The sequence below is a fragment of the Thunnus albacares genome, chromosome 18 (genome assembly GCF_914725855.1).
Source record: "Thunnus albacares chromosome 18, fThuAlb1.1, whole genome shotgun sequence".
In the NCBI taxonomy this organism is placed as follows: Eukaryota; Metazoa; Chordata; class Actinopteri; order Scombriformes; family Scombridae; genus Thunnus; species Thunnus albacares.
In genome coordinates, this window is record NC_058123.1 from 24623454 (window position 1) to 24646576 (window position 23123).

The 23123-nt window shown below is 41.6% G+C and overlaps 1 protein-coding gene across 5 annotated transcripts in view; it reads right to left on the reverse strand.

Moving 5' to 3' along the window:
* Positions 1 to 3122: 3122 nt before the first annotated feature.
* ehmt1b (euchromatic histone-lysine N-methyltransferase 1b) overlaps positions 3123 to 23123 on the reverse strand; it is a 34621-nt gene continuing 14620 nt past the window's right edge. For all 5 annotated transcript variants that reach the window (XM_044334121.1, XM_044334123.1, XM_044334122.1 and 2 more), the window contains 18 exons: positions 20797 to 20931; positions 19382 to 19659; positions 17964 to 18196; positions 17537 to 17752; positions 17347 to 17429; positions 17090 to 17196; positions 11404 to 11526; positions 11040 to 11141; positions 9450 to 9554; positions 9203 to 9357; positions 8918 to 9088; positions 8410 to 8554; positions 8229 to 8306; positions 7586 to 7701; positions 7130 to 7216; positions 5051 to 5129; positions 4736 to 4911; positions 3123 to 4527 (listed from right to left, as the gene is read on the reverse strand). In XM_044334121.1, coding sequence (XP_044190056.1) covers positions 4338 to 4527; positions 4736 to 4911; positions 5051 to 5129; positions 7130 to 7216; positions 7586 to 7701; positions 8229 to 8306; positions 8410 to 8554; positions 8918 to 9088; positions 9203 to 9357; positions 9450 to 9554; positions 11040 to 11141; positions 11404 to 11526; positions 17090 to 17196; positions 17347 to 17429; positions 17537 to 17752; positions 17964 to 18196; positions 19382 to 19659; positions 20797 to 20931 — 2579 coding nt within the window. In that variant the 3' untranslated portion in view covers positions 3123 to 4337. The remainder of the gene's footprint in view (positions 4528 to 4735; positions 4912 to 5050; positions 5130 to 7129; positions 7217 to 7585; positions 7702 to 8228; positions 8307 to 8409; positions 8555 to 8917; positions 9089 to 9202; positions 9358 to 9449; positions 9555 to 11039; positions 11142 to 11403; positions 11527 to 17089; positions 17197 to 17346; positions 17430 to 17536; positions 17753 to 17963; positions 18197 to 19381; positions 19660 to 20796; positions 20932 to 23123) is intronic.

Here is a 23123-nt window from a genome sequence, read left to right on the forward strand (position 1 = left end):
AGATATATTGTCATGTAACAGCAGGAAAAGCACAGGTGTAAACAATGAAATTAACGAGGGCTAACATCTATTTACAGTAGATGCTTCAGTTTCAGGGTCCTGGTATTATACATGTTAGTTCACTGTCACAGCTTACTTATATAACAGAGCCCGTGTTAATGTTATTAATAACACCTGAGTGTTTCCTTCTATGACAGGTCAAAATCTCAAGGAACAAAGAAAACACATCCTTTCTTGTAGCCCCCAAGAAAGGTGGAGTATTATCTTAAACCACTGTACATCCAGTAGACTGACGTTGCCACAATCTCCCTTGATAATCATTGTACAGCCTGGTCTCCCAAATAGTTCCACAGATCTGTTATAAAATAGGCTATGCTCAGTTCAGATACAGCCTTACTGGCAGGTTTGAACAGGGATGTGATGGCATTGCATTAAGAAAAGTGACAGTTATCAACAAGGAACCTATGAATGATTTGAATCAGTGATTTGTGATATCCACCTGTATTACATCATTTTAAAAAGCAAGGATTAGAGCCTGAAAAAGAAAACAATTTTGCAAAATATATTTTTTCTGCTTTTCGATCCTGTTTTGATTTGACCTGTTGAGGGGAGGTCCTGACCCTGCTGTAAACCACAGGACCTTCACTCAGGATTTAATGCCTCAATGGTTCTATACAATACAATAAACACTTGTGAAAAAGAAAATCTTCTGGAGATGTGAGCAAATGCAAAGAAAGGTGTTAACAACCAGAGTGAACATACCGTAAACCAGAGTAGATCGTCTCTCTGCCCATCTGGAGTTGTGAGGAATTGTTCTCTTCATAACTGCTTTCCAGGGTTACGGAGATCTAACTGAACAGTGGAGTAAAGCAATTTTTTGACACACACAGATCATGTATGACTGCCTGCAGGAGGTTCCCCTGAAAGGCAGCAGGGCAGGGGCACGAGATAAAAAAAAATCAGAGTTTCTCCCACTTTGGAATGCGGAAAGGCTACTTCCTGTCCTGCCAGTTAAGGACCTTATCATCAGACCAAACGTCTTGATGCTCAAGAAGAAATTTTTCTTGATTCAATTAGTGACTGTTTTCGCCGTCCACCCTGGTAATCAGGAAGGGAGCAATCAACGGCCAGTTTATGAAACCTAAAAGGCCTGCAGATGCACAGTCATCCACTTCCTGCTTTCTCCTTCTTGGTGCTACAGGGGACATTTTGAGTCCAAATCCACAGGGTGTTTGTTACTACAACAGCTGAGTAGATTCCTGTTTTTACAACTTTCTTCCTTGATTCCTTTCTTCCTGAGTGAAGTTGCAAAGGTGAAAGTTAGCTACATACATTTACTACTGTACTGTACTGTACTCAAGTACAGTGTGAAAGTATTGTAATGAAATTGATCATTTCCATTTTTGGAGACTTTCAGCTTCACAGGGAAATATTGCACCTTTAACTCTGTTGCACATTTATTGGACAGCTGTAGTTCAATCACTTGAGATTAAGATTTTACATTCAAAGTGAAATAAACTCGTAGTATATTAGTGTTGTTGGGTAAAAATCTTGCATCATCAAATGTCAGCTTTTCATGCACTCTGAAAAACAGTTAGCTTACAAAATGCTTTTTTAGCCAAGCTATGGCTCTAGGGATACCGCTGGTTGGGCAGGTGGTCAACATCTTTGGTCCAGACTGAAATATCCATTAACTATTGGCTTGACTGCCATGGCATTTGGTAGTTATATCAATGGTTCCCTGAGTATGTATTCTAGTGACTTAGGTGATTGCCTGACTTTTCCACTAGTGCCACCAGTAGGTTGACATTTTTGGTTAAAATATTGGTAAAATATTTCCACATCTTTTGGATGGATTGCTGTGACATTCATGTTCCCTACAGGATGAGCTGTGATAACTTTGGTAATCTCTTAACTTTTTTTTATATCTATTTCAATTTGTCCAATACTTTGTTTTATGCCCAATACCTGAAAAACTCAGCAGTACTTTGTGTTTAATGTGTGCAAATGTTAGTAATCAGTTTAGTGTGATAGCATGCTAACTGATGGTGAACATGGTAAACATTACTTGCAGCATGTAAACATTTTGATTGTGACCATGTTAGCATGCTGACGTTAGCATTTAGCTGAAATCACCACTGTGCCTCACACAGACATCTGCTAGCATGTTTCAACATGTATTTTATGTCAAAGGATTCTTTTGTTATCCTACTCATTAGAGCTTTGCTCGGGGTAATGTGGGGCGGACCTATGCTGGGAATTACATGAAGTCAGGTCAACACAGCAATATGAATGGTGCAACTGGAGAGTGAGAGAGATGTCAATCAAGCACATTTCGTATACACCTCCACTGTCTTGAAACAAGGTTTAATCAGGCAGACAAGTAGACACCTGTGAAGATGGAACACTGGTGTGTAGAGTCTTTAACAATGAGTAATTTAATTTTCTTTTTCAATTCTTTAATTTCTTGCTTGTGAGGAACTCTAAATCTGCCTCAGTGTATGAATTGTGCTACATAATTAAACTTGTTTTGGCTTTTAATACTTGAGTGCCTTTTAGTACATGGATTGAATCCATGATTTTACTTTCGATTTGAGTATTTTTCTATTGCTGTATTACTACTTTTATTTTCTCCTTGAATGCTTTAATACTTCAACACTTCAGTTCTTGCACCACTGTTTAGTTGTAGCTTCTATCAGTTTGAAATGAGCCCTTCAGCAGCTTTCCGAATCGCAGCACAAACGAGAGGCTTTGAAAATCTAAACTCATTAAAGCAAACGGAGTGTGGGAAGTGTCAGCCGCTTGGATGCCACAGCTGCTGAAATATTTCAGCGTTGGGCCCGGAGCCTGTCTGTCAAAACTGAGCTGCTGCTCGGTTCGTACAGGGTCAAACTGACTGCAGGCTCCAGTCTGAAGATCTTTCAGCAATGCATTTGTGGTTAACAAGATAAGGAGCTAAAAAGAAAGCTTTTCCTGGACATGAAGAAACTGCAAAATGACAGAGCTGAAGAAACGCAAGAGCCAATGTGATATTTAAATTCTGCAGCATTTTCAGGTAACATTGTAGCAAACTGTTTTGCCTTCCAAGAGAAACTCCAACGAGTAAACCATATCAGAATAAATGCATTAGTATTAAATTTATTGAAAAAGACACAACCAATTAGATGGATGGTTCAAGGTCCAGGAATATGTAACAGAACGTAATGGAAGTGCATTTTTATAACCTTTTTTTTTCATTTATACCTTTCAAGAGTTTGCACAACAGATACTGCTTTACTAACAACATTTAAAAAGACAGGTTGGTTTCTGTCGGCAAAATCATGAAACAAAATTATAAACAGACTAACTACAGTAACTACGATTAGAAAACTGGAGATAAAACTAAACATAAAAAACTTAAAATGTTCTCTTATTTTACAAACTATGTTCACTTGGGTAATAAAAATGAAAACAAAAGTAAAAACCTTTGTGAGCACCATTTTCTTGTTTTTTTAAACTCTGTTTCAGTTTAATCAATTCTTCCACAACTGTGGGAAAATATCTGACACATTAAGATCCCCTTAAACATGCTTAATAAAAAGGTCGGCCAATTTATTCAGACTAGAAACACCTCATTTTTGAGGAGTAATACAGCATCTTTCTATTGGACAATCTATACTCACTTGAGTAGCAAATTAAAAAACAGTCCACTTTTTGTACAATTTTTGTCTTTAACATCATTTCAGTTAATTCATGTTCAGCTGCGGTGGCAAATGTTGGACATGTCCTTTCAAACACTGCAAGGAAGATGACACAAAAAAGTGGCAACATAATTCAATATTTATCAGCTAATTTTGCTGGAATGGTTCGTGATTAATGACCGCAAAGGTCAAACAAGTATCACCCAGCTGTATGCCGAGGTTGTCTTTGCAAAAAAGACGATACCCTCGTCCCGGAAATTCTTTGATGACTCTGAGAAAAGTCATTTAACGCTATCAACAAATTATCTTAAAAAAAAAAAGACAAGAAAGACTAAATGCACAGTTATCCTTCCCAGTAAAGTTATGTACAAAATGTAAAGACTGTTTATTGTTTGCTGAGCGTGACAACACCGCCCCTTGCTCTCCGGTTAAACAAGGTGGAATAAAGGAGCAGTAAGTTCCTGGATTGTGCATCTTGCTCTGTCACAACTTTTTATGGGTTTTTACGAAGGTTGATGGTCCATGGGTTTAATCATAAGTGGAGGTACAGTACAAGTTCACTGATAAAAGTTCAAAGGTCATAGAGGATAAAGACAGGCATCCCTGTGTGTCCGTCAGTTATATGTACGTGTACTGAAGGTTAGTGTGAGGAAGTTTTTAAGAAGGACTGGAGGGACTGTTGGAAGAGCTGGTGTCAGGTGATGCGCTGGGCTGCTGCTGGTCCTCAGGTGTGCTGTCCGCCTGCAGCGACGCCATGGCTGCTGATGAGTACTTGCACTTAGAAGAGCCACATTCGCAGCTAAACAGCTTGCTTTTGACTTCCCAGAAGTGGTCGCCGTAGTTAAATCTGAGAGGGGAAGGTGAAAAGCAAAAAATCCTAATCAAAACCTCCCAAACTTTTTTAAACCACAGCACCCTTTCATAGGAATTTTTCTGTCAAGAACACATAAGGAAAATGCCAAGAAACTGCAGTACAGAGATGCCAATAATGTGTTGTGGTCATTTAGTAGCAGTGTCACCATTACATAGTTCAAATACAAGACAATATGTTTTACCCAAGCTCCTCTCCAGCCTTTATGTTTTCACTGGCGAAGAAGGCAATGTGTGGAAAACGCAGGTCCTGGTGCGTTGTGAACACTCGACACGCAAACAAGTTGGGCTCACACATGTGGTTGAGGAAACGGCTGATGTTTCCATAGAAACGGGCATCTATGCAGTATAGATCTTGTGGCTGGGAGGGGGAAAAAAATGAAAGGCTCAAACGAAAAAAGAACCTTCAAGTGCACAGCCGAAATGAGAATTAAAACATTACAGAAATTATATCCATTGATTAAGAGGGACAAGAACTAGGAAAGTCTGTTTTACTTTACCTTATCATCCAGGCTGAACAGGTAAGCGTCATTTTGCCTCATCTCTGCTTCTGCTTCAGAGATGATCTCACCGACGTACCTGTTCAAAAGCAGGTGACCCGTCAGCAGCAGTAGACATCACTGGAACATTTAAAAACTGATGCTGTTTACAACACGTCAGCTTTCATGAGCCTGGAATTATAAGGTTTTATTCGGGAAGACTGCAGTTCTGAGATACTGAGCTTCAAAGATTTAACATCCCTGCAGGTAAACCTGTGATGCATTTTCAAATCTTATAAATTATTTAATCCTGAAGGTTATTTTTAATTCAATAAATAACACCACACACATATTATTCAACACATGAATAAGTGGGTAACTCAATTTAAATTAAAAAAAAGGCAGAAAAACTTACCTTTTGTGTTAGAAAATGACAAGTTAGCTTCTTAAATTACCTGTAAATTCTGGCCTCATTCATTTCATCAGATACTTTCTAACTAAACATCTTCAGACTGTTCTGATAAACTGGATGAACTCAGATGAACTGAGGTTAAATAGAGGTGCATTCCAGGGTTATACGATGTCACCACTGTCGTTCTTCATACAAACAGCACAAATGAAGTCTTTATTTGTCTATAATAACTGAACCTTTGCTTTGAAACTCAACCAGCAATGTGTGAGCAAAGACCAGCCACACACACAAACAAAAAAGGCAAAAAGACGAAATGGCCCATGAAACAACAGTGAGGCAGTGAGGTGAACACATGGCTTGTCACAGCTGAATCTTATGCAGTTCGTAGTGTGCTGCCTGTTTAATTAATGCATTAAAAAACTATGGGTTGTGCCTTTTTTTAAATGACATACTGCTTATGTGTCTTAAAGTGATCTGTAAATATTACAGCACCATTTAAAAATCTGTTTTAATGAATTATCAGTTTATTAATTGAACACTGAAAAAGTACATGATTATAGTACATGTTTCTTCCCATGACCAAGACCAAAACCGACAATAAATGGATCTACTAACAAGTATTATCTGTGTAGCCAAATCCTGATACATCTTATTCCTCTGTGCTATAGAGCTAAAACACATCAATGATTCACATTTCCTTCATTTCCATGAACACTCACCTTGTAGTTTATTTTAAGTCGATCCAACATACATCATCCCTCTGCTGTAAAATGTTTATTAATCCACAGCTGAAAATAGTCCCCAAGTGCATTATTTCCTCCTGTTTAAGCAAAGTTTGCTAAAAACAACAGTGTCCAGCAGCTTTAGGAAATTACTGAGCCTTTTTCAAAAAGGAAACTACATATTTGTGAGAACTTTTTAAAGATTTACAGTTGGGGCTGAAAGCCACAGACAAAGCAGATAACTCAGAAAGTATTGAGAAACAGAATAACATAATTGGTTTTGGTCTTTTCATGGGATGCACTGACAATTAAAAAAATACAGAACACAGACATATCCTTTTAAGTTACTGTGCTTTCTTTGCCAACACACGCAAGTTACATTAGAAATAAAAGGTCCAGCACACTGTCTAGAGCTCCCAGCAACAGCATTTTATTGAACAGACAATGTTAAGATCTGGAATAGTTTCTTCAAAACAACTTCCAGAGGGTTTTGGTTTTGAAATTGCACACAGAACGCTAAATTTAAAAAAATCATTGAACATGAAAAGCGGAATGAATAATTAAGTACGCCTCTTGTGTGCTGTGCTCACAGTCTGAGCTGCTACCATCTGGCAGGAAATACAGACACTGCATATGAGAGAGTAGCAGGTTTTTAAATTGGGGAAAGAGTGACACAACACGCCTATTCTGTGTTGTGCCCAGATTTCAAAATCATTTTCAAAAGTTAATGACAGGTCTGCAAGGATGCTAACTGTGGCTGCATGGCATTATGGTCTTTTGAGGCTAATGCCTGTGGAGAAATTTGCAGTTTGTGTTTTTTTCCTGATGTAAAATTAGAAACTATGCTGGGAAATACTGAATAACTGACTGATTTGTGGTACAAACAAAAATCCACCAACTAATAGGTTTAGAAATGCACAGTTAATTGCAAACAGAAACAGTGTTGTGTTTGTAAATGGGACTTACTCGCATATAAAGGTCCCCTGCGGTATGTCTTCCAGTGCCCGGACACCCCAGCCCTTCTTACTGGTCCTGAAGAGCTGAAGCCTGGTCCTGGAAGATCCACAAGTTTTAAGTTACAGTTTTATTTTTCTCAGCTCTCTATTTACTTTTACATTCACAACACAGCCTTCTACTGAGATGTTTGAATAGTGCTTCCCTACCCAGTTCTACAACTCTAGAGGTTGTAAACAGCTGTCTAAGGCTGCTGCCAACTGTACTTTACTAGCATGTATGTTTACATTTCTCAATGCCCTGTGACTGTCTTATACAAACAGACAGAAATCACTTGACAAAACAAAGATGACCTTTATTTATCCAGACTACATGAAGTCCAGAAGCTCTTTTTGCCGATCAATGCTCTGTGCAAGATATCTGAACTATATATTTTCTTTATTTAGCATTGAAATGCATTTCAAATACCTGAGTCCGTTTTGTACTACGCGGTTCTTGCAGGTCCTCCAACAGGAGCACGCATGGTTACACTCAAAGATAATGGCAGGCTCCTCACGGCAGAATTCAGGGAGAAGACGCCCGCTCTAAATGTGACAAAAAAAGATAAGATTTCCAGTGGCCAGGGTGTTGTCGTACCATAGACTTCATATTACTGTATCATGGAGTCTTGACAACCATCACAACACAGCTCCTTTGGACAGAACGATATTTTAGACGATAGTGTGCTTTCAACTTTATAGCAACAGTTTGGGGAAGCCTCTTTCTTGTTTCATCATGATAATGCCATAGTGCACAAAGTCAGCTCCATAAAGAAATGGTTTTCCCAGTTTGGTGTGGAAGAGTGACTGGCCTGCACGGAGCCCTGATCTCAACCCCAGGCTGAACGCTGACACCGAGCCAGGCCTCATCACCCAACATCAGTTCCAAGATCTTGTGGAAAGAGTCCCGGAGAGTGGAGGCTGTTATAGCATCAGATTCATGCCCATAGTGTTGGAATGACATGTCCAGCGATCACATGAGGCCGTATACTTTGTTCGGGTGTCCACATACTTTCAGTTATATCTTGTTTAAGAGGACTGAGTGGTCTGTCCATGTAGACATCCATCCTTACCTTGTCATACCAGCAGCGCAGACTGAGTTGTCCACACATGCAGATACTTGTCGAACAGTCCTCCTTACAGACACAGTACTGTGAGCCATAGAGGAGAAAAATAATCTTGGTCACTTGATACTGCCACATAGAAAGAAATATCTTTGTCTTGAAATACCTGATATGATGGCCTGTAACTCACCTGTAAGTGTGTTATGTTCCTGTCGATGTTCATGGGAGAGGTGACACAGTTTTCTGGGATGTATTTGTAGTCATCTGGGTAAGGTTCACTGTCGACAGCGTTGACACAGGGAATGGGGACTCTCTCCTGCCCCAGAGCTATGTCACTGTAAACAAAACACACATAATGGTTAAGGGGGTGTGTCCTCAGATGATGTTGCAGTGCGTTGAGCCATCAAATTAGTGCAAGCACACATTCCTGCTAGATTACTTTGTAACATGAACGCTGGATTCCTCCCAAGATAGGGGAGAGCTTTTCTCTCCATTTTCTATAAACTGCTGTGCAGTATTTTGCAGTCTGATAAGCCTTTAACTCGACCTGGCCCCACTGGATAGCGTTTCATCTTCTCACCTGTATCCCTTGCCACATTCCCATCCCAGCCTTTTGCATTTCTTTTAACAGTATTTTTTTCATCTCAATGCCTACTTAATCATTCCCAGTGATGGGGAAAGCGCAGTATAATTTCAACCTGTGAAGAGCTTTTTCCTCTGCTCGATTGAGCCCGGCGTTCTTGGCGTCCCTCTCCCTCCTGTTGGCCTGGAGGGCCGCCCAGGCCTTTGAGTTGTGGCTGCAGCAATCTGGAGGAGTTTCTCCCTCACGATTCTTCAGAAACACATCTGCTCCTCGAGACAGGAAAAGCCTGAGGAGACAAAGACCAAATTTTACTGATCATCAACAACAAGCTGGTTTTCAATAACTTCTCAAACTGCTCTTTTGATCTTCTAGTTTTTAAACCACAGTTCAAACAACTGACGTGACACAATCCAGACGATTCTCCCGAGCAGCGATGTGTAGAGGAGAGTCTCCGTGGATGTTGACTGCCTGGAGATCACAGCGGGTGTTCAATAGCAGCTCAGCAATCTCCACGCTGCCGGAGAATGCTGCCCAGTGAAGGCAGATATTCTCTTCCTAAAACAGTAATCATAAACCATCAATTACATAATGCGTGACTCTTCTGTAAAAAAATGTCAGACACAGGGTGGACAGAAGTCTTAGCCAACCTTGTCTCTGATACTGATGTCAGCTCCTTTGGTCAGAAGAAGCTTCACCTGGTCCACATGTTTGTACTCTGTCGCCCAGATCATGGCTGTCCAACCTCCATCATCCTGAAGGGAAAAATACTGTTTCAAGCTCAGCAAATGGACCATATATCAGCTGAGTACAGTTAAAACAACACAAAAAGAACAACGTAATGACAATTCTCACAAACAAGGAGAAAAACAGTGCTTTTTTTCCCCCAATCTTCAATGACAATTGTATTTAAATATGAAACAGTGCTGTTACAATTTGGTGCAAAGGTTCATCCAAGGAGAGACTGTGTCATTACGTCACAGTTGTCCTAATGGCTTCCTACTTGCAAGGTCAGACATTTCAAGCAAAGACGCAGTGAAGCTGTTTCTCTGAGATCTCTCTTTCTATATCTGATTTACTGGCATAAAAGTGCATTTGATGGATAAAGCATAAAAGAAAAAGAAACTTATCATCAACTTTATTTCTTTCTGTCTGTAGCATCCAATGGGAGATCTTTCCTCAGAGCTTCGTGAGTCGTCATGACATTTTGAAAATGAGTAATAAGTGGAATGTTTGAACTAAACGGCGGTGGGTGAACCTCCCTTACTTGTGTACGGATTAAACAAACGAGCTATAACATGTTAGTGATCTTTAGCTGTTTCCTCCTGCTTCCAGTCTTTATGCTATGCTAATCAACTCCTGGCTCTAGCTCAGTAGTTAAACTCTTAGCAAAAGTATGAATCAGAGTTAGTGAGGTTTTCCCAAAATGTCCAACTATTTCTTTAAATACTGCAGTATTTCACACACAGGCCATACTGCCAGTCGCCTGACATGGCTATGGGTGGATTTATATTCGCTCAGAACTGATTCTTACAATGTGTTGTCCGACCACATTGGATATCACATGTGTTTTATAGCCGTTCTGAATGGCTTCACTGAAAGGTGTAGTTAAAAGCTAACTGTCACAGAGGGGGGAAGGGAACGGTGGAGACACGATATCATTAAAATACGGGGATAGCAATGCATATTTACACAGTCACTCCTAGAGACATAGTGTTGCACTCTGTTGTTCACATGAAAAGTGACAAATAGTTGTGTCATGAATGATAAAGGAGACCTAGAGAGAGAAGTTGAAATTCTGGCTCCTCTCTCACCTCTTCACAGCCGACTAATCACTGTGTGAATTGGGTGTGATTGTGGAAAAGCTCCTCATCCTTTCCACTGTTCGACAAGCATGTCTTAAGGAGTATACAGCCACCTTATGGCATATGCAATATACTGTAACTTTCAGCTCATCTTGCCATGACAGGTGAAAAAAGTTCATTCATCCCTTTCAATCAATTGTACCGCCATGATCCTGACAGTCAAATGTTAAGAACTAATAACTGAACACTGCTGAAGCATTAATTATCAACTGTAAGTCTAAGCCACCTGGACAGATATGTGCATCTGTGTTATGGCCAGACTTGTGATCAAGTCCCTTACAGAAAAAATGCTATTGACATCACTGAGTTCCCAATGGGGAAATCTGTACACCTAAAATCATTGAGATTTTATGACTGAAAGGAAAATGTACTGACCTGACAGTTTATGTTGATCAATCCTGTGGTAAGAAGGTGCTCAACAATGTTGTAATGGCCAGACTTTGCCGCTAGGTGGAGACACGTGAACCCCTCTACATCCTGAGAAGAGCAGAGAATGAAGTTATTGATCATTTCTCAAGTCAAGTCAAGTCAAGTCTCAAGATAAAAATATAAAAAAAATATATATATAAATTTGAATGTCAACTCTGAAAGCCAAGTTCCTTTCTTCTTTGGTGAGAAACCAGTTTGACACCTTGAGTCAATCTTTTATTTGGACTAAAAGGATAAAAGAGAGAGCTACATGTATGACAGCTGCCAATGAAAACGTCTGGTGTCCTGGAGAAACCTCATGCAGGTTTACCTTGTGTGTGGCGCTGGCTCCAGCTCTCAGCAAATACATGACCACCTCCATGTGGTTGTTCTCACAGGCCTCCATCAGTGGCGTCCGCTGATCTTCATCACACATATCCAAGTTCGCACCAGCCTGAAGCGGGACACATGTAAAATGCAACCATTAACTCAATTCAACTTTACTTATATAGCATCTTTCAAGCCCAAAGTGCTTCACATAGCAAAATTAAAACAACAGATACAAAAATAAATAAAAGCAAAATAGACAATAAAAATTTTGCAACACTTAAAATTACAAGAATAAAACAAAGCTTCAAAAATAGAATAAATAGAATTAAAGTCATCAGGGATAAAATGATATAAATATATAAAGCCAGATTAAAAAGATAGGTCTTCAATTTTCTTCGAAAAATACAGCGAGAGCTTGCCATTCGAATATCCAGAAGCAGCGTGTTCCACAGTTTAGGGGCATAAAAACAGAAGGCAGCCCACCAGTACTTTTATGAGACAAATAAGGAACATTTCAAAGAAAAGCAATGGAGGACCTTAGTGATCTGGCTGGAACATTAAATGAAAGAAAATCTCTGATGTAGGGTGGAGCAAGGTTATTTAAAGCTTTATAAACAAGTAAAAGTACTTTAAAATCAATTCTGAAAGATAAAGGTAGCCATTGTAGTTTCTTAAGCAGTGGGGTGATGTGATCATTTTCTTTGTTTTAGTTAAGACACTGGCTGAAGCATTCTGAACTAGCTGTAGTTTTCTTATAGACTTTTTAGGTAATCCAGGAAAAAGGGAATTACAAGAGTCTAAACAGCAAGTTAAAAAAGGTCTGACCAGCAATATTTCTGAGATGAATAAAGGATTTTTTAAATGACCTTGTTAAAATGAGAATTAAAATTGAAATCAGAGTCTTAAATCACTCCCAAGTTTGTGACTTGTGTTTTAAACTGCTAAGACCACCAAGCATTGATTGCAGTTTTTCTCTTGCTGCTTTGGGTCCTATTAAAAGAATTTCAATCTTCTCCTCATTTAAAGGTGCAGTGTGTAGAATTTAGTGGCATCTAATGGAACAGACTTGGCAGAAATGGGATATAATATACATAAGTATGTTCTAATTCGTGTATAGCCCTTTATATCTACATTTCAAGATTTAGTTTATTGTAATTTTCTTGTGTATTTGCATGCACCAAAAAAAAATTAAAAAATGCTGTTCCTCCCATCCCACAGCAGTGCAACAATAACAGAAAGGATAAGAATATAGATGTATATCTAAAAATTCCCTTTAAAAAGTGATAAAAACATATAAATCCCAAAAGAAAAACAAAAACAAAAAAAGAACGAGCAGTTAGCCGGGAGCTTCCATGCAACCCAACATGTTGCACCAGCATGTCTCTATAGTAGCCCAGAATGGACACACCAAACACTGGCTCTAGATAGGGCCTTTCGTGTTTTTTGCGAGTTTCGCGGCCACCATCGGTTCTCCTACATGCTTAAAAAGGGGAGGGTGAGGGGAGGGTATTCAGTTAGTTGCAATCTGCAACCTCACCACTAGATGCCAATAAATCCTAAACACTGGTCCTTTTTTTAAAAATTTTAAGAAGTTTTTACCCATCCATTCATTAATTAATGTCAGTGAGACAGGCAATGAGAGCATGCAATGCACTGGGGTCATTTGGGGATACAGAGATGTACAATTGTGTGTCATCAGCATAAAAATGGTGATTGATATGGTGTTGGTTACTAATGTTCCCAAGTGGGAGCATATTTAATGAAAACAAAATTAGACTGAGAATGCTTCCTTAAGGAATACCATATTCAATACCATGAGTCTCTGACATATGAGCACCCAGGCTGACAAAAAACTGTCTACCAGTTAAATTTGACTGAAACTAAGCTAAAACACAAAGAGACCTATCCATTTCTCAGGTATGTCAATCAAATTTTTGTGGTTGATTCTATGAAATGCCGCACTGAGGTGTAAGAGAAGAAGGACAGCCACGTTGTTTTCCTCCACAATGATTGTCAGGTCATTTACAACTTTCAGTAGGTCTGTCTGTGCTGTGGTTTGCTCGATAACCAGATTGGAGTTTTTCAAAAATGCCATTGTTGGGTAGATGAACAAGTAGCTAGTTGATTAAGAACAATTTCTCTAAAAGATTACCAAGGAAAGGTATATCAGAAATGGGTTGTTTAGCTCTGAGTAATCTAGACTGGATTCCTTGAGAAGAGGTTTTACCATTTAAGTCTTGAAAGTTGTGGGGAAGATGCTTAAATGAAGAGAGGAGTTTATTATACCTGGCTATGGGAGCAGGATTTAAACAGCTTGGTTGGGATGGGGTCTAGAACACAAGTGGAAGACTTCATCTTGCTAATCACTTCACTGATGGTATCTTCTGACATCAAATAAAAGGATGACACACTAGATGGAGGCCCATGGGCAGGGAGATCCCAGGAAGTGTGAGTGTCTGTATTTACAATGCTCTAATAGAAACTACTTTTTCTCTAAAAAATTAAGCAAATTCTTCGCATTTAAGAGTTAAATTATTATGAAGACTGGGAGAAGGTGATGGATTTCGAAGACTGTCAATTGTGGAAAAAAGCACTTTGGGATTATTTTGGTTTTCTGAAATAATCCTTGAGAAATGGACTTGTCTCTCTTTCCTGACTGCAAAAAAGAGAGACAAGGTGCTCATCATTGCTGATACGCATGCGTCGGCATCTGTGTGTACCTGACAGAAGCTCTCACATTTTTACGATACACTCTAAATTTTGGTTGTTTTTAACTATGTCATTTAACTGGATAAAGGATTTTAGCCATCAGACGTGGATTTTAAATTGTTTTCAAGAATTGTTCTCAGTAGTGACAATGCGACTCAGCTCCCAGCCGCTCCAGTCAGTCTGTGTCCGCCAAACAACAGCAGAGAAACACTGGTTTTTCACATAAGACTGTTTTATTCAGTGTTTTTGCCAGTTTTGATCACTGGGTCTGGTTGTCTAGGAGAAGAGGATACCTCATGAACGATGAGTGCTAAGGGTATCCTGGCTGGGGGAGGCTGACTGCGGAGCGCCATCTACCTAGGTGAAACCGTACACCTGTGAGTGTGAGCAGCGGGGGAGAATTTCTGACTTGCTCACTGTATTTTACAAATATTGTATCAACAATATCGGCATGCTCTGATCAGCTGCTCCAGACAGCCAACAGGGATATAACCAACCACAAGGAAGATATCCGGCGCCCTCTGAAGAACTGCAAAAGAAGGACTCTCTGTTGTCCAGCTTTGTCAATGTTGCAGGTGCACAGGCTAGAGAGATCACAGCCACGAACTTTGCAATCTCGGACACCATCCAGTGGGATTCAAGATCACATCCCCTGCCATCCCCATTTGACCCCCAACCCTCGAGTGGCCTGATCAGAGGTGGTTATTAGAGGCTGACGGAAGGGAAAACAACACCGCTTAATCTTTCGAATCACTTTGAGGCACTCCCCAATGAGGCCCCAGCCGGAGCCCCCCCCCCCATGGTTGCTGCTGAAAGTAGGGGCTCGGACCCTATCTATACAGCAGTTACTTCAGCTGCCGCCTGCAGACCAAAGATCTCTGCTTGGGCCTCTGCCCCGACTAAATCCTCTAATGGGTTTTCAGTTGATGCGGTGACATATCCTCCTGCTGTTGTCACGGATCCTGCTGCTGCTATAGCCTCTGAATGCTGACCACTTCAGCTGGCCAGTGGGTCTCACAGAAGGTCTAGCGGACATGTGCAGCGGAGCAGCGATAATTTCATTGTTAATGTTACGCTTCACAATAGCAGTTGAAATAAGCCAGGCTTCAGTTAAAAGTAAAAAGCTAAGACCATGTACAGAAATAAAATCATTCATATAAAACTTATTGCTAGAGAGGGCTCTAATATTCAAGTGCTAACTGTATCAGCTCGGGTCTGGGCCTCACTGGGACTGACTGTGTCAGACCAATTTTCACATGGTTGTGTGTGTTTTTTGCCATAACGAGGGATTAGTGTGACATTAATGTGCGAGGCTAAGCTGTTGTGAAGAGTAGGCCTACCCTAGTATTTCTTTGTGTTATAGTGACAGCTAACTATGACAGGAATGGAGAATCTGTCACTAATCACAACTGTTGAAGTGTGGTAGGAACAGGTGGGTATTTTTATTGATTGGTGTTGCGAAATGACTGAACTATGACCAGTTCCTATATGACGTGGATGTCAGTCTTTTGACAGTTTACAGGACTTCAGTGTGAGTTCAAAAGTGTAGGCTAATAGTTGTCTACCTTCTGTGTTGAGATGAAATCCATCCCGTGCAAAGAGGTCGGGTTGCTTCCAAAAAACAGCAAAGTTATCTACAAAAGGAAATCCCGTTGCACTGCAAAAGGAATTAAGCCAGATATGCAGCTGATGGATCCGGATGAATTTCACATCATTAAACTTATGATAAGGCAAAGGTCATGAAATAACACACTGTCTTTCTGGAAGACTCCAGGACAGTGTCAATTAGAGTCATCGTTCAACTTTTCGGATTGTTGAAGCTTAATATCTTAGATCCAACATGTGTGACCACTGAAGACGCAGAAGGATTATCCTGCAGCAGTTCATGGAGCACTAAATTAATGTGGAGTAACTGAGCCCTGGGATAGCAAAAATTTTCAGTGTTAGGACAGTGGATGGGCTGGACCATAGATGATCCTACAATGAGACAGGATGGAGAGGGGGACATGTTGAGGGCGTCCCCTTGACGTCCTCTTCCCACGGGGAAGAACCACAGTTCTGGGATGCACCTCAGTACACCACCTGTTTTGCTTGGGTGGGCGAACCCAGAAGGGCGCAGGCAGCAGGGATGGCAGTGAGAGGCTGGATGTAGCAGCCGCAGGAGCAGGGATGGCCATTGGTGGGACATCTGTGGTGACAGCTGAAGGCAAAGAAGTAGCGTTTGCAACGCAGCCCGAGGCAGCAAGGCACAGTATGCATTGGCAGCAGCCACGGATATATCTGCTGGGTGGACTACAGCTTCCAAAGCAAGAGCCCCGTAGAGGTTCGAGAGGTTGACAGCTGGAGGTGAGATCACCTGGAGACCACTCTTCTTTCGGTTTCTAATCACCATTTCGGACCAAGCAACCTGGGTTTGGGGTCAAGCAGGAAGATGGTCTTGGTCGTGCTGGAGTGTCCCACAGGATAGTGTTGGAAACAGCCGAGCTTTTTGCCTGAACACAGGCTGTATCAAGATAACAAGACAATAGAATATCCTTCTGTTTTAGTTCATCTGATAGTCTGCAGATGTCTTTCTTGAGGTGAGTGATACTCCTGTTTACTTTCTGAAGTAGGCAACAGTCAACACACGGCATGGTAGGGAATATGTGCCTCCCTCGCAGACGTACGGTTTCACTCAGCCGCTGTCTCGCTGATAACTTAAAATCCAGGCGTCCAATGACTAACATCTTTCGTCCACATAAAAGATAGTTAAAAACAACCAAGATCTAAAAAGTGTATCGTAAAAATGTGTCTTAAAACTGGATAAAGCACAATTTAAGACAGCATTTTTTGTGACAATGGGCAACCACACGCACCGCCGACACATGCTGACCATTAAAGAACTATGACTACAAGTTAAAGTTGATTTTTCATTTTAAAACCTGATATTTAAGTTACCACAGGAGTAACTACAGGGTAGAACTGAAAGATAATCTTACCTGTACGAGCATGTGGCAGATGTCTTTGTGTCCTCCTTCAGCTGCAGCGTGGAGTGGGGTGCGTTTGTTCTGAGACTCCATCTTAAAGTTAGGGTCGATACCATCCACTGGAAGTTAAACGGAGATGGAAACCATTTCATTAAAAATGACATTTAGATAAAAACAGAAGATGACTATACAGGAAAGAACTACTAGATAAAAAGAGGTACAGAAGATTTTCTGAAAAAACAGGACAAGGCTTTTATGTATGGACATACCTAACATAAGCAAGACCTTCTTGAGTTCTCCCTGTTTGGCTGAGAGGTAAAGTTGCTTGGGATGAAAACGAAGCTTCTTGGGCCTGATCAAAACAAGCACAAGAAAAATGTTTGTGTGTGTTTGTCTCAAAGATCCAGGCTTTTGGTCATCCAAGACAAATTAAGATGAAATTCTTGTGGTATAACTTACTTCTCTGTGTCGAGAGCTACCAGGATGCTCTCAAAAGTTTCTCTGGGTGGTCCTGGAGGGACTGTAGGTGGCACTGTTGTTCCCATACTGGCCTGCAGCATTGCGGCCCTAGATGACCCAGGAACAGCAGAGGGGTCGAGGCCATGTGGAGAACGAATGGGCAGTGAGCTGTCAGCCCTGCCGCTGACCTCAGCACCCATAGCCAGACGAGAAGAGCTGGAAAACAAACAGGAAAAAGTATTTTTGTTGTGCAGTGGGTGAATTTGCTGCAGAGAAAACAAAAAGTAGCTTCCTTTGCATTATTCGTGCATACATATTCACCAGTTGGCTAATAATAGTTATTTTCTCTTGACATGAACATCACACATGTTCAGAAATCCTGTCAAGTAACTTCCTCCCTTTTCTGTTACCACAGTCGGTTGTTTACCTGCCAGTGGTGGTGTCCGCCCGGCCCTCGGAGGCCCCGGGTGTGGCAGGTCCATGAGTGAGCACAGGGGGTACAGTGGAAGTGGTGTCTGCCTTGGCGATGGTGACTTCCTTGGCCTTGCTGGCCTCCTCTCCACAGTGGGGACAGAAGCTTTGACCTTTCAGCACTGAGGCACAGGCACGATGGAAACGGTGAGAGATGCTGACGTCTGGTTGGCACTCCATGAAGGTACCCTGCATGACAAAAAACACAATCTCAATTAGCAAATGCACACACTATAAAATTCCTTTAGAACCTGGTAAAACACAGACTGGATAAAAGGGGTGTGTGATGATATTAGATCATGAACGATTAAAAATGTCTCCAAGATCTGCCTTTACAGAGATTTCGTTGGTATCGTGCTACAGTGCACATTGTATCAGTTCAGCTCTGTGATGGAGCGCAGTCTGCTTGCAGGAGACTAACGAGTAACAGCACCGACATGACGAGCGCCCCCAATCTGCTGGTGAAATCTACAGGACTTTTACTGTCCTGCTAGGAAACCGCTGCACATCATGTTAAACTGAGAGCTGGGCTGCAGGTCAACGCCACCGTTAGCTTGCCTGCTAACTGTTAGCACTAACTTCTGTTATGCCGCTAGCTAGTGTGTTGTCAGCTTTGGTGTACTGTGTTGGTGCCGATTTTTTTTGTTTGTTTGTTTGTTTTATTGTTTTTATAAATGGTGCACATCCTGCTACTTATCTGAAATGACACACTAATGCTTCTATACAACATCAACTGTTTGCTTCTCAGTTTTGAAATTAGTTTGGTTTCCCACTGCTATATCCATTGTAAACAAGGCCAAAGAGACTGTCACTACTTTTTAATGCGGCTTTGCACACCTGCTCTTATTTATTTGTGGAACTGTTTGTGTTTTAATGTAATTTTATGTCTTTATGTCTTTCATAAGAGTATGTTTTTATGTTGTTTGTGAGCCCCTAACCTAAGACAAATTTCTATCATTATGTAATAGACAATCAAGTTTTTTGAATCTTGAATCTCGAGTACTGTTCAGTAACTTGCAAAACAGTCTTAAAAACCTATATGAAGAACAAAAAACCATCATGATAAGATCATGGATCGTGATCCTGCCTGAAAAAAATCATGATGATGATTTTTGCCATATTGACCACCCCTAGTGGATACACATAAAAAAGTAGGCGCTGGTCATGATAGTGACATATGAAGAGAAGATGACAGTACAATAACCTCAATCACAGTTGCCCCTTTTCAAGGTAAGTGAAAGAAAGAACTTACTTATTATGGGCATTTTGCCATTAATGTATAGTTCACAGTACAAAGCAACATTAAACATGGATGGAAAAGAGAGTGATTACACAGCTGAATGCCTGAAATCGATTAAGTGACTGTATACTCACAGCCCTGCAGAAGAAGCCACAGCCGGGGCAGCACTGGTGCTTCACCATGCCATTACGGTGGTCTTCACACAGAACCAGCAGCTGCACTGAGTTGGAGGGACGCATCATTTCATGTTTCAGTACGGCGCTCTGGCAGCGGGTCAGCTGTCCGTCAACGCTTTCGGTGGCCATACATTTCCTGTCTGCCAGGATGAGAATCTCTCGACTCTTGGGTGTCTCCATGCGGCAGCTGCAGAGTGGGAGCTCCTGAGCCTCTTCGACTGCTGACCCTGAAGTGTCTGCAAAGAAACAAAGTAAACTGTTTGAATTTTTCACTTTTTGTGCCACCTTACTTTGAGAAATATAAGTATGATTTTCTACAAACTCTTATTTTTCAGTTTCCTGACACACAGATATATGTAGTGAGACACAGGTGTAGTAACATTACACTAAGCACATTATACATTTCTCAAAGAACTTCAGTACAAACTCAAGAAGCTGTGTTATTAATAGTTTTTGGATGGGGGTGGTCTACGGCACAAAGGAATACGATATACGGTATTTCCTAAAATAGTGGCCAGGGCCTTTATTTACCTCAACTGCAGAAGTTACCAGGCCTTTTTTGGAAGCAGACTTAGAGAGATTATTATTTAAAGCCATCATGTATAGAATTTGAACATTTCTGACTTTGTCATCCTCAAGTGGTAATAACAAATAAAGACACTGTCGCAGCCACCATCAGCTACCCTATACCCTCACCCATAAATCCAACCTGGTCTTTTAATGAATGGGCTTGAAACAAAAGCAAAAACTCTGCCTCACTTTTCACAGGGATAAATTCATTTTCCAACAAACAAAAAAGTTTGACATCAGAATAAGTCCAGCCTGCTGTCAGACCTATGAATCATTGCCCTGGTTCCCTGGTTGAAGATATAAACCAATCAGAGCTTTGTAGGCAGGATTAAGAACGGGGGATGTCAATTTCCTATACCCAAGCTTGAAAAATTCTGGCAAAAAAATGGCTACAAGAATTACAAACATTTCATTAACTGCACTTGCTATTGATTGGTTAGAGCAAAATAACCTACCCCCCTTAAACAGAAATTAGTTAACATAGACTGAGTAATGTGATGAAAACAATATTGAAACTCAGTCTGATTATCAAGCTGTATGACTTTGACACATAGTGGCTTTAAAATTATCAGCTGCATTTTTTTGGGCTGTATTTCAGGTGAGGTGGCTGGCCTGCACCACAATACATAATGGGAACCCCTGCTTTATATGCTAACATGTTCAAATAATCATCATATCAAAACATAATTACTGTTAGTGGTAAAACCACATCAGGATTTCCATATCCAAAAGGATCACATGTGACTATGGTGAGTAAAAAACATGGATTGGATGAATTATTTTCTCCTTTCTACCGAGCTCACCTTTGTTCTGAGAAGGTGCATCAGGCTCTTGGGGCTTGTTGAGGTTGACAGACTCAGGTGGGGGGATCTGTGTATACTCCTTCTCGTCTGCCTGGGCCTGAGCTGAAGCCTGAGGCTGAACCACCTCCTCAGTTTCTGAGCAGAACAACAGCAATCAGTATAAAAAGCTTCATTACTGGTCACCAGAAAACTCATATCACATGAAGAAAGAAAACAGAAATGCAGTCTTGAGCAACAATACTATGATTCAGTCTTGTGTGTGACATGTAACAAGGAAAGCCTGTCTACCAAAGCAATTAACACTGCACTGAGTGAGTTAGTGAGAACTGGATTTCAGGGTTTGAGTGGACAAAGTTCTCATTCATAGTATTCGTTTCAATGTCTAACTATGGGATATGCTCCCCCCGTGTATTCCTCGGAAGGATTTATCTCATTACACTAATCCTGATTGGTAATTGTGACATCCGCATCAGGTGGTTCCACCTACCTTTAAATAGTTTACGCAAAGACACAGGCGTCATTCAAACACCTCTTCTTGCTTCAGAGCATATCTCAAACTGTTTTCTAAGATAGCTAGGTAACTGTCCACAGACTGGAGCTATCTTGGCTAAACACTCCGTCGCCAGGCGATAGCTACCTTGATAAGTTTTGACTCTCTGACCTTCACCATAGACCAGAATGCTCTTCACCTAGCCACACACAGGTAGGTTTTTGACAGCCTAGACTACCCACCACAGATGCTCGGGTGCTTCACCAAGCGTTCACCCTTGCACAGCAAGCAGAAAGATGCTCTGCTCCAGCGGGATTAGCACACCAGCTAATTCATAGTTCCTCTCTGTTAGCACGCTTGCTAGCAAAGATGGACATCACCCTCCCAAACCAGAGGAGAGGGAGACTTTGGGCCACGTCTCTGCCCCTATGGTAACAAAATCTCAAGCAAAGACACACACTAGGTCTGTTCGTGCTGCCTTGGGTTGGAACATGCCCGGCTGGCCATTGAAGCCCCTGGTTCGTGCAAGCACTATGCCTGCTCCACCGTCATGAGTCTTTGACAGCAATTGGCACACGATGCTAGGTTGTTGGGTAATGACCCTTACGTGTCTGCCAGCAACATGCAGGTCAACAACGGGGACAGGGAGGAGAAGGACACAGACACTAGGCCGTGCACTAGTGCTACCTGGGGCTCACAGCTGGACCTGGCCACGGCACAGCAGCCTTTGGAAGACATGTTGGAGCTGAACTACGAGGATGACGACGAGGATACCTCGGAACTCCTCCTGTCAGAGGAGGATGAGTTGGACAAGTTGTTCATCACTCCTGCTCAGGCTGCAAAGCCTGGAGCTGGGTCTGCCTCCCAGGACAGGGACAAGAGCACACCAGCTTCCCCCGTCCCCAGCATGGCTATGAAGGACGTATGTAAACGTGCCGCATCCATGCTGAACATCCCTTGGTAGAGCATCCTCCACCAGGTCCCTTTATGACTGTAAATGGAAGGTGTTTGAGGAGTGGTGTCTCATGCAGAGAAATGTCTCCTTTCCATGCCCTGTTGGTGTAATTTTGTCACTTCTGCAGGACCTTATTGACAAACACAAAGCCTTCTCCACAATTAAGGTGTACCTGGCTGCTATTGCTGCATGTCATGTGGGGTTTGATGGTAAAACAACTGGCCAACATCTGTTGATCTGCCATTTAATGAAAGCAGTGCATAGGCTCCTTCCTGTTTCCAGGCCGCTGGTGCCCCAATGGGACTTGGCAGTTGTTTGGATGGGCTCCCTGGCCCTCCTTTTGAACTACTTGGAAGAGGTTGACTTGAAACATCTGTCTCTGAAGACAGTGTTGTTGCTGGCTTTGGCATCTGCTAAACGGGTCAGTAATATTCATGTCCTTTCGGTGCACCCTTCATGTGCTCAGTTTGCCCCAGGGCATGTCAGAGTGTCACTAAAACCTAACCCCACCTTTGTGCCTCAGGTAGTTGGCTCATGTTCCCCTATTGACCACACGGCATTCTCTTCATCGCCTTTTTCTTCCCCTGAAGAACAGCGGTTGCACATGCTGTGTCTAGTTTGCGTCTTGTGCACCTATATGGACAGAACTAAGAGATTTCGGAGAAGTGACCAACTCTTTGTATCCTGGACTAATCCCCATATGGGAAAACCTATTACAAAGCAACGGCTCTCTCATTGGGTTGTGGGGGCGATTGCTCTAGCTCATACAGGCCATGGACTGCAGGCACTGGCAGGCTGCGAGCTCATTCTTCTCTGTGCGTGGCTCAAGCAGTACTGGGGTCAGGGCCCTCGCTGGAACAGGTACTACTGTTTGAGTGCTGG